This window comes from Fulmarus glacialis, unplaced genomic scaffold (assembly GCF_000690835.1).
Source record: "Fulmarus glacialis isolate BGI_N327 unplaced genomic scaffold, ASM69083v1 scaffold22363, whole genome shotgun sequence".
Taxonomy (NCBI): Eukaryota; Metazoa; Chordata; class Aves; order Procellariiformes; family Procellariidae; genus Fulmarus; species Fulmarus glacialis.
The window spans coordinates 7,740-23,177 of NW_009205153.1; the positions used below are offsets into that span (position 1 = coordinate 7,740).

General features: G+C 46.4%; 1 protein-coding gene across 2 annotated transcripts; it reads right to left on the minus strand.

Annotated features, from left to right (window-relative positions):
- Positions 1-332: 332 nt before the first annotated feature.
- On the minus strand, positions 333-15,139 carry FBXO31 (F-box protein 31). Of its 2 annotated transcripts, XM_009575295.1 has the most exons (9): positions 15,076-15,139; positions 12,510-12,596; positions 7,910-7,986; positions 6,397-6,564; positions 5,595-5,669; positions 3,779-3,888; positions 2,882-3,035; positions 1,895-2,259; positions 333-688 (listed from the first exon to the last, which is right to left on the minus strand). In XM_009575295.1, the coding sequence occupies exons 2-9, from the start codon at positions 12,562-12,564 to the stop codon at positions 466-468; spliced, it is 1,227 nt and encodes a 408-aa protein (XP_009573590.1). In that variant the 5' UTR covers positions 12,565-12,596; positions 15,076-15,139; the 3' UTR covers positions 333-465. The 2 variants fall into 2 exon arrangements, with proteins under 2 accessions (XP_009573590.1, XP_009573591.1); XM_009575296.1 differs by lacking the exon at positions 12,510-12,596.
- Between the last annotated feature and the right edge of the window lie 299 nt (positions 15,140-15,438).

A 15,438-nucleotide genomic window follows, 5' to 3' on the forward strand; every position in this document is an offset into this window, starting at 1 on the left:
AGGAGGATAGATTGGCCTACAGTGCAGCAAGGCTTAAATGAGCCCCTTCCCTGAAGAAGAGCTCTTTCCACGGGAGAATGCTAATGGTCAAAGCAGAGGGCTTGCGTCCATCCAGTCAATTAGATGTTCTTCTGATCCAGCTCTGACCTCGAGTTATTTTTGTTCCAATACGTTCTTTTTGCAATAACAAAGGTCTATTTCCTCCTCTGCAGGATCCCTTCAGCTATACAAAGCTATGTTACAGACTGGGTAACAAGGACTGCTAGGGAGCAGTGTGGGGTGGCAGGGAGGAAAGGGCAGTCATGGATATTTTAACCGGGATGTGTACATTTGGGGTAAAAAGGCTTCATTAAAAGTGCATGCTTTTATTCAGAGGTACCGAGAGCAAGGAATCCCCATCCCAGCCCTGGCTGGGGAGTGCAGCAGCCTTTGCAACCCCTAGCCCTGTCCATCACCAATCACCCGTCAAGTAGCCAGTGACTGAATGTTCTTCAGCATTTCATCAAAAGCCTCACGGGAAGGCGCTTCGGCATTCTGGAAGGAGACCTTGATCCGGCTGTAGAGACTGAAGGACTTCAGCTCCAGCCAGATGAATCCAAAGCGATCGTCATCAAAGAGAACAAAAACACCTGGTGTTCGCTCGGGGCTGGTGAAGCCATGGCCAGCAATAAGCCCCGTCCCATAAAAACTGCAAGGAGAGAAGAATAGCAAAAAAGATGGGAGAACAGCCATAATTAGCCAACGTTTAATAAAAAAATTAAAAAAAAACCCCAAACACAAAACTATGCTCAAGCCATTGTCAAACACACTGCCAGGTGCCTCAGAACAGGGAGTTTTACATTCAGTCAGCTCTTATCACACAGCACAAAACACCGTTGATACCATTTTAAGAAAAGAAACTCGCCATTGCTATTTGGAGGTTGCTGCTTTTGGCTATTCTAATTATCATCTGCACACCAAGGCTGAATTTTTCTATAGTTCAGCCCAGTAATCAATCGGAGATTTACTTCTGCAACTCAAGGATCAACACAGGCCCAGACAATCTTCACAGAAAAGGAAAGGCATGTTGAGAGGGTGACCAGAGAGGCAAACCTTGTGAGAAAACCCAGGGGAAGGGAGAGAAAGAAAAAATCTGGGAAAAAAAAAAAGAAAAATCTAACTGGAGCTGGGGAGGAGTAAAGGCCAGCCTAACCTCCAAGCAAGCAGCAGGTGGAGCAGGGTTTTATTCAAACACAACTCGGTTGTGACAGCAGGGGCCTTCTGGGATTAACCAGCTATTGGTAGGTTTTTCCATAAGCACAGATGTTTGGCTGAAGGTCACCTGCCTAAGCCTCAGCTTTTGGAATCTTTTTCCACACTTCATTTAGCGTGCTGCTTCACCGACTCCAGGTCCCATTCAACAAGGCTCTCTGCATACTTGCATCTACTGCTTAGGGTGCTCAGTACCTTCCAGAGCTGGCCCCAAGGCACCAGAGGCCAGGGAGGGGTGGGAGAGAGCACTGCATTCCCATAGCCAAGGAACACAAATGACACACACAGAAACAGGAAGCGGCTTGAACAGATCTCCAAATATACTAGCTGGGCAGCTCTAGGAAAACACAGAAAAAAAAAAGGGGGGGGTGGTGGAATACGGGAGAGGTACTAGCTTTAGAATTAACAGGATAAAATCTAGTAAGGAAGCAGGATGGCAGATGACAGTGTGGTAAGAAAAAGAGGGAGCAAACGAGAGCGTGGGAGAAAGGGCAGCAGCGGCAGAAAACCTGAGCACAAGGGGCTGGGAGATCTGCATGCAGTTGAAGGGCAAGCAAATACAGAACACGCCTCAAAGACTCCCCACTTCCGTTTCAAAAAGTGGCTGGCATGGCTAGGCTATAAAACCACCAGCGCCCGTTACCAAATTCGGCAGGTCCGGGGATAGTCTTCATTCCTCGATACGACTCCCATGGGCAGCACGAAGGGGTGGGAAGCTGGTGCCTTGTCCTGGGTTGTCCCCTCTGCCCCAGCTGCAGTCTCTTCCCCCTCGGCACCTTCTCCTCCCAGGGGCTTCGCAGCAGGCTGGGAGGCAGCCTGCTGGGAGCAGTCCTCTTCCTCCTGACGGTGTTCCTGCTCCTGCTCCTCTCGACGCACTTGCTCCTGGACCTCCAGGACGATGCGAGAAAGCTCACTGAAATCGCGAAGGTTCTCTATGTCGGGTAGCTGCAGAGGATGTGCCAGGTCAATCTCCACAGTCTGCTGCCCAGCTGGGATGTTGGGATCTCCCTAAAGACAGGAAGCAACAGGGTGCTACAGAGATCAGACCTGTATCCTCCCCATGTCTATCATCTGACTTCTACATAGTTCACCCTATTCTACAATCACCAAGTTGGCAACAATAAAAACCCCTCGGACCTTGTTCATTGTTCCCTGAGCTGTCTACATCACCTCTGCTTTCCCTCTCCCAGAAACAGAATTTTAAATCAAAAGCTAGGAGCCAGGCTGTACTTGCAAGGGTGAAAGAAAGTCAAAGCTGCAACTGCTTTTTGTCAGAATCTCTCCCTGCAGAGACAAAGGAGCTCACTAGCCTGGCTTCAGTGAAGAGCTGCCAGTATTTGGTACCCGCTCCTCGGATACATGCGACTGATCTCCAGTGACCTGCTACCAGCTGCTCACAGAAAGCAGCTGGAAGGGAGAAAAAAGGAAGGAGGAGCCAGGTGGCGTCATGACAAACTTTGCAGAGCAGGTACTAGCTACTCTGCACATGTTAAGATTCACCCAATGCCACCAATCCCCACAAGGAACAGGGTCTGGGGTGGCAACAACTGACTACCTCCCAGACAGAGATCCATGGCATCAAGAAGAAAATACTTTAACAAGCATCTGAGTCAAAGGAAAATGCACTCACAGTGATTTTAGTCCCCTTCGCTTTCTTTCCGTGAAAGCTCAACATGACAATCTCCAGCCCATGGCTCCCGTATGTTCCCTTGAAGAGACCTGGCTTTATAAGGTCATCAGGGCTGCTAGGAGGGAGGTAGATGCGTCGGTATGTCAAGCAGTTGCTGTGCAAAAACCAAAAGGTTAGAGAGGGTAAGAGAGAATCCCTCGACACAAAGAATGTGTTTGTAGTCTGCTCATCCAGGCAGTTTTGGGATGTCATCAAGAGACAGGAGGGATCTGTGTTTTCAGCAATACCAACAAGCTTAACATTTTCTTTAGTCCTATGGAAGCACTCCCTCCCTTTACTTCTCTCTACCAGCCCTTGTTAGCACACCAGGAGGCTCCTGCAGCAAGGTCACAGTAAACCTCCTCACTCCCTGAGATTTCTGGAGAACCTAAGAGTGAAGCATATTTAAACACCTGCTACAGCGAGGTGGCTGCTATTAGAAGTTTGGAGTGACGGTTAAAAAAATCTCCCAAGTTCTCAGGGACTGTCTGATGTCTGCCCAGCACGCTACAAAGCATATTGCTTACTAATATGGATAATACGCAGATAGCTCCTTGGGATCACGGGTATTTGCTCTGTCTTCAAATTAAACACAGTTAAATGACTCAAAACCATCTTACTGTGCATAGGTATTGTAAAGAACTTGGAACCTTATTACTACTGCTGTCATTACATCTCATGTCTCTGTACAACTGGAAAGCACTGTGCTTCACCGTATCTTTGCACAGAGCCTGCAGAGACAGAACATTCCTCTGGCTGTTAAAGCCCATTGCAGGCACCCCATTGTTGGAACAAATCATCCAATGTGCTCTTGAAGTTGCAGCAGCCTCAATACCTAGAAAGAGCTGGTGCTCTTACTCATATTGGCTGGTGTAGATGAACTTCATCAAGATGAGTTCTTGCATGTGTTCATGGAAGATGTCTTCCAGAGTCCGACCCCATTCTTCCCTTAGCCACGTCCGGAATTCCTGCAGCACAAGAAGAAGAGAAAAGGGGGAAGATAAAGGCATTTCAATTGCGACAGTGATGTACCCCAATATGACTTTGCCTCGTCAGCATGATTCACTGGCAGAGCCACAGAGAGGGCATATGGTCTGCCAAAGATTTGGGAACAAGCACATGTTACTACAGAGCTGGCTTGGAAATATCCTTAACAAGTAGTGATAATGGTAACTGCCCTATACTTGCCAGACTCCACACAATAAACATGCTTCCTTTCAAATCAATCACAGGTAGAACCAATATGCCTTCTCAGAATAAAAGCGTAAGCATCACTTGTTACTGCAAAGTAGCTGACCTACTACTTCTTTATGTCCTGACTTACCTCACAGTAACTCATTTGTGTGCCCATAAGCTGACTCCTGTGCCCTATCCTGGCATGTTAAACATAAAAGGGGAAGCTTTTGAAAGGCACTGAAGATGTAGGAAGTTAAATCCTGCTGATTTAATACTGATGCATCTAAATCCAGAGGGTGCTTTGAAAACTCCTGAAGTATCTCTACACCAGCTCCGACAAGTTAATACCCTACCATGAGTTACCATGATAACAGCTTACACTAAGATTGCAGCCTACCAAGTGATATTACAAACCTGCTTTCTTTATCTTCTAAAGCCAGATCCTCCAATTACCATAATGCCATGCACACTTAACGCAGTGCTTTGAAAGTATTAAAGCATTTCTCATCTGCTACAGAACCAGAAAACACTTAACTAAACCTTTCACCCAGCTGTTTCCCATTAGTAGACAGGCATTTTAAAGCATTTATTAGAAGCAACTGAAGTATCAGATTTGTCACATTTAACTAACTGGCAGCAAACACCACTACCTGGAACAGGTATTAGCTGAAGGTTTTCATCCTGACATTTATACCTGCACCTTAAAACATGTAGTTTGAGTTGGGAATCTGCCTTGCTGGGTATAGCCGACACAGACACAGGATAAGCAACCAAATGAAGCTTCTAATCCCTCAACCAAGATGACAAGCAGTAGAAAGGTGCCCCACTGACAAGCAGGTATTCAGATGCAGCTGCTACTCAGTATTAGGCCTGTGTCTGAAAGATCTTAAGTACACAGACAGCAATACCAAGAGATCAGTGTCTGGCAAGTGCTGCATGGCATACAATGCATATTGCTGTCTTCCTTCGGACAGGCCTGCTATCAAACAGGAATGGTGTCACAGCACAGGAAGAAAAAGAGTGCTGGCGCTCAAAGAGCACCTTGCCACACAGAACAAAAAACAGCTTTTTGCTCAACAGGATGGACGTAACAGCCTGCTCCAACACCCTGCTACGCACTGAGGTAAGGCACAAGGTCTCCACCCAGACATTCTGCAGGTGTAACACTGAATTGATCCCATACACTGGATCCTTAAACCACACCTTGGCAAGTACAGAAGAGGTTCCCCAAGATCCTGCAATTATTCAAATGTGGACACTTCAAGTTTTGATTCAAGTTTTGATCAATTCTACTCACTTAAAAAAGATCGTAGTAAATCAGCCAGAAGCCACCAGCCTGGGTTTTCATGTATGTTCAGATATACAGAAATTAGAAGGCAGAAGACCACCTTCCAGACCCCAACATTAGCCAAGAGCTTAGGTAAGAGAGCAATACTTTATCTTCAGAAAGGAGACATACAAGCAGCCTTAATGCAGACTCTTGGCAAAGCACTCTTACCTCTTGCCTTCCACCTGACATCCGATGGTGATCTGTCTGGTTGCATTTCGTGGAGAACTCATCCTTCTTTACAATCTGTAGTTACCATGGAGGAGAATTTAATAGGTTACAGACCTGTTTAGAGATGCCTACGATCATGTAACTAAGACTGCTTAGAGTAAATGCTTTACACAATAAGCATTACTGAATTTGCTAAAACAGAGAAATCAAAGTGATACCAACTGCATCAGCTACAGAACAGAGGAACAAAAGCAATAAAACCCCAATGCATTCTAATGGAAGATACTAGTTTTAAGTTGCTTCTCTATTTGAGCTTCCTTCTTCAAATAAAAGGAAACAACCTCTCAGGAAGCTTTTCAAAGCATCCAATGTACTGAATGGATGCTACATCACCTTCCCAAGGTCTCATCTTAGAGAGAGCTGTAAAACAGAACAGGTCTGTGTGTCTGCTTGGACACATTCACCAGCTGCACAAGGCCATTTTGTGTATCGTTTCCCCAGCCTGTACACACACTGGTGCTTCCACCCTCCCACCCTGCTCCAGCCCAACAGAAGACAGTGTAACAGCCTTGCTGTACTATTGCCAGTGAACAAATTCAGAGCGGGGAACAGCCCACACAACTTGTCAGACACATAATAAGTGTAAAGCTGGCATCCACACATACAACAAGGTGGTGAAAGCCACATCCCTTAAATAAAATTCTCACACAGTTTTTTATGAATCCACTTCCAGAGCGAATGTGCATGCACGCACACGCACATTGCACCTAGGGCAGATGCTTAAAGTGCTAGAGGAACCCACCTGGATATGGCCGTTATGAGGTCCCTTATGACCATACATGCACTCAACCGTTGCACATTTCCTCTCCATGAGATGAATCCTGAAGAGAGGTTTGAATCTCATGGGATCATCAACATGAGGGTCATGAGGTGGCAAGTACATCCACCCAATGATGAACAAACCGTCTACCTGCAGAGGGATGGGAGACAAAGCATACAAGATCAGCCTTGCACGCTTGCAGCAAACAACTCCGGGGCCTATTCTGCAACAGGGTAGGAGCTGTAGAACAGCTTGCTGCATTTCCAAACTGCTTTCCAGCAATTAAACCAGACCATATGCACTCACAGCACACCCTTGGTGAAGAGGGAGAGGGTTTCTTTACGAGGCTTTCTGCACCACTGGAAAATGATCAGGCCTTTATTACTACAAACAACTTTGTGACGGATGCTTGGTGTGCAGGATCCAGAGGGAGAAACTGCACTGAAGAGACCACACAGCTAGTCAAACTCTAATTGGTTTGAGAGCTCCTGCTGACAGATACTCGAATAGACGAATTCTGCTTCTCATGATTATCTGCGCCTTTTGGACAAGGAATTATTTGGCTCTACTACTCACAGACAGCACAGGAAGCAACAATCTCCTCTGCTGAGAGGTACGAGTGCCAGCCCTCTTCCTGCATGCCTAACAGAATCCTTCCCCACAAGCCCTGCAACTCCAGAGAACGGATATTTTTTAAACAGAGAGATCTGAGACAAAAGCAGAGCAGCGCCACAGAGGCACGCTTGTCTTTATAAGGTCACAATATCATGTAAGTATTGGTGCACTTGGATGCACTCATACCAGTTCATGGAACAGAATCTTGCAAAACCCAAAGGCCTCGTGATTTGTTACGCTTCAACCTGTCAGCTATTGAACCTTGGTGCAAAGAACAAGGGCTTCAGGCAAACTTCTGGCCCAGCTCTCACCAATGCAAAGTCAAGCGTTGTTCATTAACTGCTCTCCCCAGCAGCACAAGAGCTGCCAGACTCCGCACGTCTTGCGCCAGTCATGCACCAGTATCACTACATCTGATGCATTAGTCTTAGACATCGCTGGTGAAAAGCATGGCAAACTACAGGAAGGAGATGCATGAAAACAAGTGCAAAATCCTTTGCAAAACGTTCAACTGCAGGCCAAGATAATGCAGTAAGTGACGGGCCAGTGCTGAAACCTCTGCTGTACTCAATGCAAAAGGAATAGACTCCCGTGCCAGCCACTGGAGTATCAGCATTAAACTCTAAATCAAGCGTTTCCCTGAAACATTGGTCATGTTTTCTGTGTGGTCCTGTGGCTGTTTGGAGTACAGCTGAAAAACAAAAGGACTGTCTGGAAAAAGATGGTTATGATGAAAAGATCCAAGAAGCAACCTCTGGTCCCAATCACTTGCTTGAGGGTTGACTGTTCAGACTTCTCAACAGCACAGAGACGGCAACCAGGTCTCGAAAGCAGTATACAAAAGACTCACCACAGCCCCCAGAATGAGGTACTCACTCACCACCACGTTCAGCAGTCCTCCATAGGGCCCAATGTCCGGCTGCCATAATCCCAGGATGTGTCGGTACCGGTGCAGCACTAGGGAACAGTGAGACACTGAAGTGAGCACATCAAGCTAAGGAACTGGGATTTTGGGAAAAGAAAGAAGAAGGAAGACTGCTACCAGACTGCACACAACACTGACCACCCACAACTGCCTTTACTAAGGAAGGGAAAGCTGGTTACACCCAACCACAGCCAGGCAGTTCTGAACTGAGGCCTCCCACAAGCTCACACAGATTTATGTTGTTCTCTGCAGCCCTGTTCCTGGCCCGGTGCAGGGACAAGGAGCTGGTTTCCAGGACTTTACAGAATCAGACACCTCACCAGGAATTCTCAGAAAACTTTTGCAACATGGTCCTGTTAATGCAAATCACATGATATACCCAGAGCTAAAAACAACCAAAGTATCTGCCATCTCCAGTTACCAAAAATGTACTTGATGCCTCAGACTGCAAAGCAACAGAAAATAAGGAAGGGCAGAAAGGCAGTAAGGAACAGGGAAATTTGAATATTTTGAAAGAATTTCCCTACCTTGTAGAGACAAACTTGTCTCCAGGGTTAAGCGTCCTTAAAAACAGCCACCGAGAGAGTACGGGCAAAGCGCACAGACCATGCCAGCTCAGCAGATCTGGTGGTGTTACCAGCTCAGTAACGGCTTTAAAAATTCTAAGTAAGCAGCTATATTTCAGCAGTGCCCAAAAGCTGCTTCAAAGTCCCCCTCAAAGCCTACTGCAGCAGGTGAGGCTTCTCCGTTTCTCCGGAGAGAGAAGAAACTCCGTTTCTCATCTCGGAGCTAGCTGCACTTTCAATCCCACCAAAACTGAAGGACAAGTAGGAACGTTTTCAGCAAGCAGGAGAAAATGCCTATTACAGAATGATCTTAACAAACCTCCTCTCTTGAGGAAAGCTTAGAGATGCTACTTGCCTCCAGAACTTACACAGTCAGCCATTAATTTTGACCATATAATTTCCTGACATGACCAGCAACCTTTGCGTGAAGACATTACACACAATCTGGCATTTTGGGAAGGAACAACAGGATGCTGATTATTTCTATGAAGATGGCAAGAAGATCCTACACTTGCTTTACAAGGATATTCATGGCCAACTCAGAAGGCCGCAATAACCCGTTTTGACCTACAGGACTGGCTTGAATAATGCTTTGCATCAATTTATAGGAAGAATTGTGTTTCAGTGCAGCTGTTACAACAGCTTTGTTTCATTAACTACTTAAGATAGCAAGAACTATGGGAGTGTTTTTATTACACCAAAGCAGAGAACTTCCACAGAGGTTTAGGACAGCAGGGAGGGTTGTCCAGAGCTGCTGCCAACTGCCCTGGAGGAGCCTTTTTCCTGTGCAGTAAACAATTTAAGATTGATGGCCTAGTTTCACCCAGTGAACCGAGTGCAGCACAAACAGCATTAAGGCAAGCAAGCAAACCACATTCCCAGTCCTCTTGTCTCAGTGCAGTAATTACATATTAATAAATGGTATGCGCATAAGCCGCTCCACCCACCACAATCTGCCTTCTACCCTGCCTGGCATGGAGCTGATAAAACCCAGCTTTTTTATTATTTTTAAAACAGAAAACTTGATGCTAAGCTATCCAAGAGTGATGAGGATGTCTCTCCTCCCTCAGCTCCTGTCAGAAGCACTTTCAGAGCTGTAGCTACAACCAATGGACTTTCCAACAGCACAGAAAGTGTCTGCTTGACAAGGTAAGCCCTTCCACTCCAAGACACATGCCTGTCGAGGGCAGTTTGTGTGCTCACTTTGAGTGAACAGCCAGCTCCAGCTGCAACTCGGTTCGCCAGGAGCCGTGGCAGTTCAGGAAACCTGGCTGTCACAGACAGAGCTTGCTTCACCATCTGCCCCGACCACCCGGAAACCTGGGGCTACAAAGGAGGGAGGAGGCCAAAAAATCCGATTCACCTCCAGAAGAATCCTACCCACTGGATAGTAGCTTCTGTGCTTAGCTTGCACCACTAGTATGGGCAACTCTTCTTTCTTAGTTTTTTAAAAACCCAGCTGTTTGGCACCACAGAAGTCTCTAGATGAGCTGATGGGAAACAAGCTGCAGTGTGAGCAGTGCTTCACCCAGCCTCACCCTCCCTACACACCAACGCCCACGGCAGGGACACTTTAACGGACATGTCGTCTCCCTTACTTGCTCAGGGTGCTGTGGACTCCTTCTCCTGTTCTTTCAGGAAAGGAATTTACTGAGGAAAATGCTGGTACTTGGCCAAAGGCCCAAACAAGTCTCCAAGCAAAAGCACAGCTCCATTTTCAGGTCAGGGGTGTCTCTGGGCTCCAGTGAGCCAGCAGCTATATTCATTGCAGGGAAAACCTGATGAATTCCAGCTCTGGCTCTCCCTGGTGGGAGACAGGATGGATCTGACAGTTGTTTCCCTCCCTGCTTCTCAAAAGAAAACAGCACTTGGGTCTTTCTCCAAGGTTTTCCTTTGCTATGCACACTGCCTGTTTTTCTCAATCCTGAAGAAGCCTCTTGTCTACCCGAATTTCTGAGCCCACACCCTGCAAAAATACATCCACTGGACGCTTCAGTACAACCCCCACCCAACCCACGTTGCCACAAGCAGCCCTGCACACTCTTCAGATGGGAAGGTGGCTTGCATCCAGCTGGGGACGGGCTAGGAAAAGCAGTGAATGCCCAAGCTCCCATCAACAGAAGGCTGCCTGGGAAAGGTCTAATGCCTGTGCTCTTTGTCAGACACAGGATAAGGAAGTGACACTGAGCAAATGCACAGCGATTTGAGCAAGCATTGCAGCGCTGGCACACCACAGACACCATAGATATGAACAGACAAGTTACAACCCCAGAATGGGTTATTAAAACAGGAGGAGAGCAGATGCCTTCAGATGTTACTGTTTTAACTAAATCTCACTTCATTATCTGTGACCAGCTTGGACAGCACAGGCAGAGAAATGCAAAAACCTAACTCAGGAGTTTTCAGTGAAATCTGCAGCCATTAAAGCAGAGGTAGCTCACTTTGAGTGGAAAAAACCTGATCCACTAAAACTCTCTTGGACTCTCAGGATGCAGCAAGATATCTAGAAGCAAAACGAGTTGGAACAACATAAGCAGTTACTGCCCTCCAGCTGGTGATAACTGACCTGCTAGTGGAAAGAGCTCAGTGTCAGCCAGGCTAGTTTAAAACCCTGGGGAAAGTGATCTGAGCTGACCTGGCTAACACTGCATGAATATGAATTAGGGAGCACTCACATGGTAAATGCTGGCAATGCAGTGTTAATACACAGGAGGGGAAAAAGGAGGAAACAGGCAATCGCTTCTTAAACCACACTGGCTGCTCCCCAAGTAATACAACAGGCCCCCAGAGAAAAGGGGCATGAGATACCAGAAGTTTGGGGCTGCAGCTAAAGAATTAACAACTGAGAGAACAGCACAAAATGCCATTTCAGAGCCACCACAAACGGCACGTTTGCAGCAAACATCCAGGCAGCAATCTACAAAGGAATCCCTCATCCTGCGGGGCAGCTTTGACATGCCTCTCCTTCCCATCCAGCTCCAGAACAAGGCTGGTGTTGACAGGCAGGACTGCCAAACCTAAAACTTTCTAGTGATTCCCGCTGTAGCACTGCTGCTGCTTATCTGTCATGACTCACATTAAAGAGACCATCTTCTCTGCATGGCCCATGCTCGACTGCTTTCTTTAGCACAGGTAAGTCTGCAGCATCCACTCTGCTCATTAGCATGTGCGAAAAACTACATTCCCAAGCACCAGTGAGTTAATAACTTGAGTCTGCAAAACTCTGCAGACCCAAAGGAGCATTAGAGACAGCTCAACACCCCCTCCAAATACCAAGCAGTACTGGCTTCCTTAATTGATGTAAACTAATCAGTACTTCCTCCCAACTCCTGCAGAACAGTGAGCGTTAAACTCCAATGTTTTACTATTCTTCCCTCAACACATCAGGAGGGAAAGAACAGTTTACTCAGAGCAGCTTCTTGACTGAGGATGGCAAAACACAAGCTCTGAAACACCAGTAGAATGTTTCCTGGAGAGGGAGGTGGTGGTTAAGATTCACTGTGCAGGGAGGGAATTAGTATGGGAACCCTCAGCATTTTTCACTGGGAAGGGCTGTGGATCTGAATGCAGCTCATCTGGATCAAGACAAAGCTTTTTGCCAGTCCAGAGCTTATTTAAATTTGCTTTTGGGAGCCCTCGCCAGCGTATCTGAGTACTTCCTTCTCAGAGAGGAGGAATCCACGAAGAGCAGAGTGAGTGCTCCCCTACTGTGAACAGAGACCCTCCTTTTTGCACCCAGTCAGGACAATTTTCTAACTCAAAGCACTTCAAAAGGAGACCAACATACCTCACTGCCTGCCCTACTCACATCGTCACTCTAAAAGGTCAGAATACTCTGCTAATGCGCAACATAAAGAACTGACTAACCAGCACCCTCCGTACTGTCCCAAGGTCCAGCCCAAAATAATTTGCTTAAAGCAATGTCACACTCCATGCAGCATCTTGTGTGTGCTTAGTGCGGGAAGCATCAACCAGCAGGAGGTACGTACGGCAGGTGTAAACATCTCTGTACTCCATGTGCTCGTAGTCGGGAAGGATTTTCATAAAACGCCCCGACTTCACTCGTGGATTTATACCTGAACAGACACAGCAGGGTAAGTACCAGCGAACTCCGCTCCACTGTAACCAGCACGTAACAGCACGATGAATCTGGATCAACCATGCAGGAAAGTCAAACTTTTGACTTTACTTCCAGTTGTGGTGCACCGTTTGTTTCCATCAGCCCCAGTCTCAGGTATACTTAGCAGGATTACTCACACAGAACTTGGCATGTTCAAGATTCCCACAGACAATATTTACAAATGGCATCCAGTGAATTCAAAGTGGAATCAGGGTCCCCCTCAAGCTCTGTAGTGTGACTGTAAAGAGCACCGTTGTCTCAGTAAGACCACTTAGGCCAAGTAACTACGTGCACGGTAGCCCAGGCCTTGGATTAGGTATGCTTTCTAGCACTTAAGCTCAGTTCCCCATTTCCCACACCCCTTCTTACAGAAGCACATTCAGTGGACAGAAAAGTGCATGTGAGTTCTGCCAGTAGCCCCAAATTAACTCTTCTACAATTAAAGAAGTTTATGGGACAGTAGAGAAAATGGGGTCACACCACCAGGAACCTGTTCCTCTAAGTGTTTGCAACAGGGCAAACTGTCGAATCTGAGCAGGAGGGCTAAGATGGTGCATCCCTGAAAGCCAGAAAACAGCTGCCAAGCATTCTGACTTCAGAGTAACCATTGCTAGTTAGGGTTGCTGAATGGATATGGACACAGTCCTTACTCTGAATGCAATAAAGTCTATCACAGAGGTGGTTCTCACACGTCACGTGCGACTCTTTGCCAATGGATGCTATGGATTCAGAAACTACTTCGGTGCAAAGGAAGACTGGAAACATACGTGTAAGACAGATCTATTGAGGGCTATTAAATCAATAAACCGCATTAGACTCTGGAAATCCCCCAACCTGAAAACAGTCAGAAGGTGGGAGAGTACTTAGGAAAGTATCGCATAGGCTTACCCTCTTCTCGGCCTTCCCTGGGTGACTGCTCACAGCCATGGCTGGGAGATACAGTACTGGGCTAGAGAGAGACCATTGTTCTGAGCCAGTAAGGCCATTTTTACATATAACTTGTGTATAAAAAAAAAAGCACAAAATATCACTTTAATATATCTGAACCATGGAACTATTGTAGTGAAAAAGACTACAGGTAAGAGATGTTCTGCCATTTAAGACTGGCAATGCAGAATTAAGATCCGATATGGTATGCGCTGTATGGCTGTTACCACACCAGTGCCATACACAGATACCGGATTGAATGGGAAGTAAGGGAGGCCTCACGTGCTAACAAGAATTCTCTGTGGACATCTAAGTGCTGGCTCAGTATCACTCAGCCCTTCCACCCAGAAAATTAGGCAGTTCCAGTCCTAGTGCACAAATAGGTCAAGAGGGACACTAGGTGATGAAATAATTTGCCCGTGGAAGCTCAGCAAGTCTATTACAGATGGGATTAAAACCTTTCTACCTGTTCTTTTTTCCAGTATTAAGATCAATGCTTGAGCTCATCACTGCTTCAAGGTTCAGCAAATACAGTACATGTAGAAGCTGAGCCAGATTTTGGATCTGCAAAGCCTACAGAGACCTCTCATGACTGTAACTTGGGACAATTACAGCTTTTGTTTCATAAAGCAGGACCTTATTTGAAGCCATAGTTCATGTACTGCAGGTTAAATCTTGTTCTTTATCCTACGGACCACAGGTAACTCCCTTACAAAATCTGTCGTGGGGAACCAAGACAACACAGCCTGACAATGCTGGTATGGGAGCTCTTGGGGGTTCACCAGGCTCTCTGAGCAACCAGCTCTGCTTCTGACTGCAAAGGGCAAGATTTGGTGTCGGGGAGACAGCCTCACCATGGACCCAGGCCTCCATTCCGTCCTTAGCCTACCTTGGTTTCTCTGTGATGATGCCCCCTGCCCCCTCCCCACTCTAAGACAGAAGATGTGCATCTACCTTGCAGAAGGCATAGTGGGTCTAAGAAGCTGGGGTCCCACTCCCACAGATGTTCCTAAAACACACCAACACCTCGGCAGAGGCCCAGTCCTGCCAGGGTCTCCTCCTTCAGCAGCCCAGAGGAACACTCATCCTTTACCTACAGCACTTTCCCACTGTCAGCGTGTAACTGCATCCTTTCACTGAGATCAAGACTTAGCTACATCAGGGCATAGGAAGCCTCCAGCTATGAAAAATATCAGTTAATTCCCCAGCAAGATCTAAAAATGGCAAAACAGGAAAGGATGAAAAACCCTCAACACACTTTATTATAAATTTAAAATACATGCTCTTGTCCTACCAAAGGATCAGGGGACATAGACATCCCAATTCTTGGCATCTGCTTAGAATTAAATAAAACCCCAAACATCAACTTCACAGATGAAACCCCTGCCATTAGAAGGTAAGTTTGAGTAACTTATACCGTCAAATTTTAATAAATATTCAACACGTACAAGCTTTCAAAATTGGTACTAAGCAAGGCCATACAGATCTGTATCAGCTTCATCACTTACGCTTGGCATAAACATCTCGACAGGATACTCCCGTGATCTCCAATTTCCGCAAGTTTTCACAGACGCCATATTCTGCAACGACACAGATAATAATGTCAATTCTGGCACAAAGGTGTTTGATACCCATGATCTGGATATCTACTGCTTGAGCAAAAATGAGATCTTATTAGGCGCATTCTTGCAAGCTGCCACTTAGTCCGAGAATCTCACTGCAGCTTTGAAGACAAAACAGAAAACTAGATGTAATTTCATTGCAGTTTGGGAATTGAACAGATTTTACAGCAATGTCTGCAACAAACACACCATAAGGAACACACAAACACAGCAAAATTACAGATGCTTACACCTAGACCAGAAAGAGTG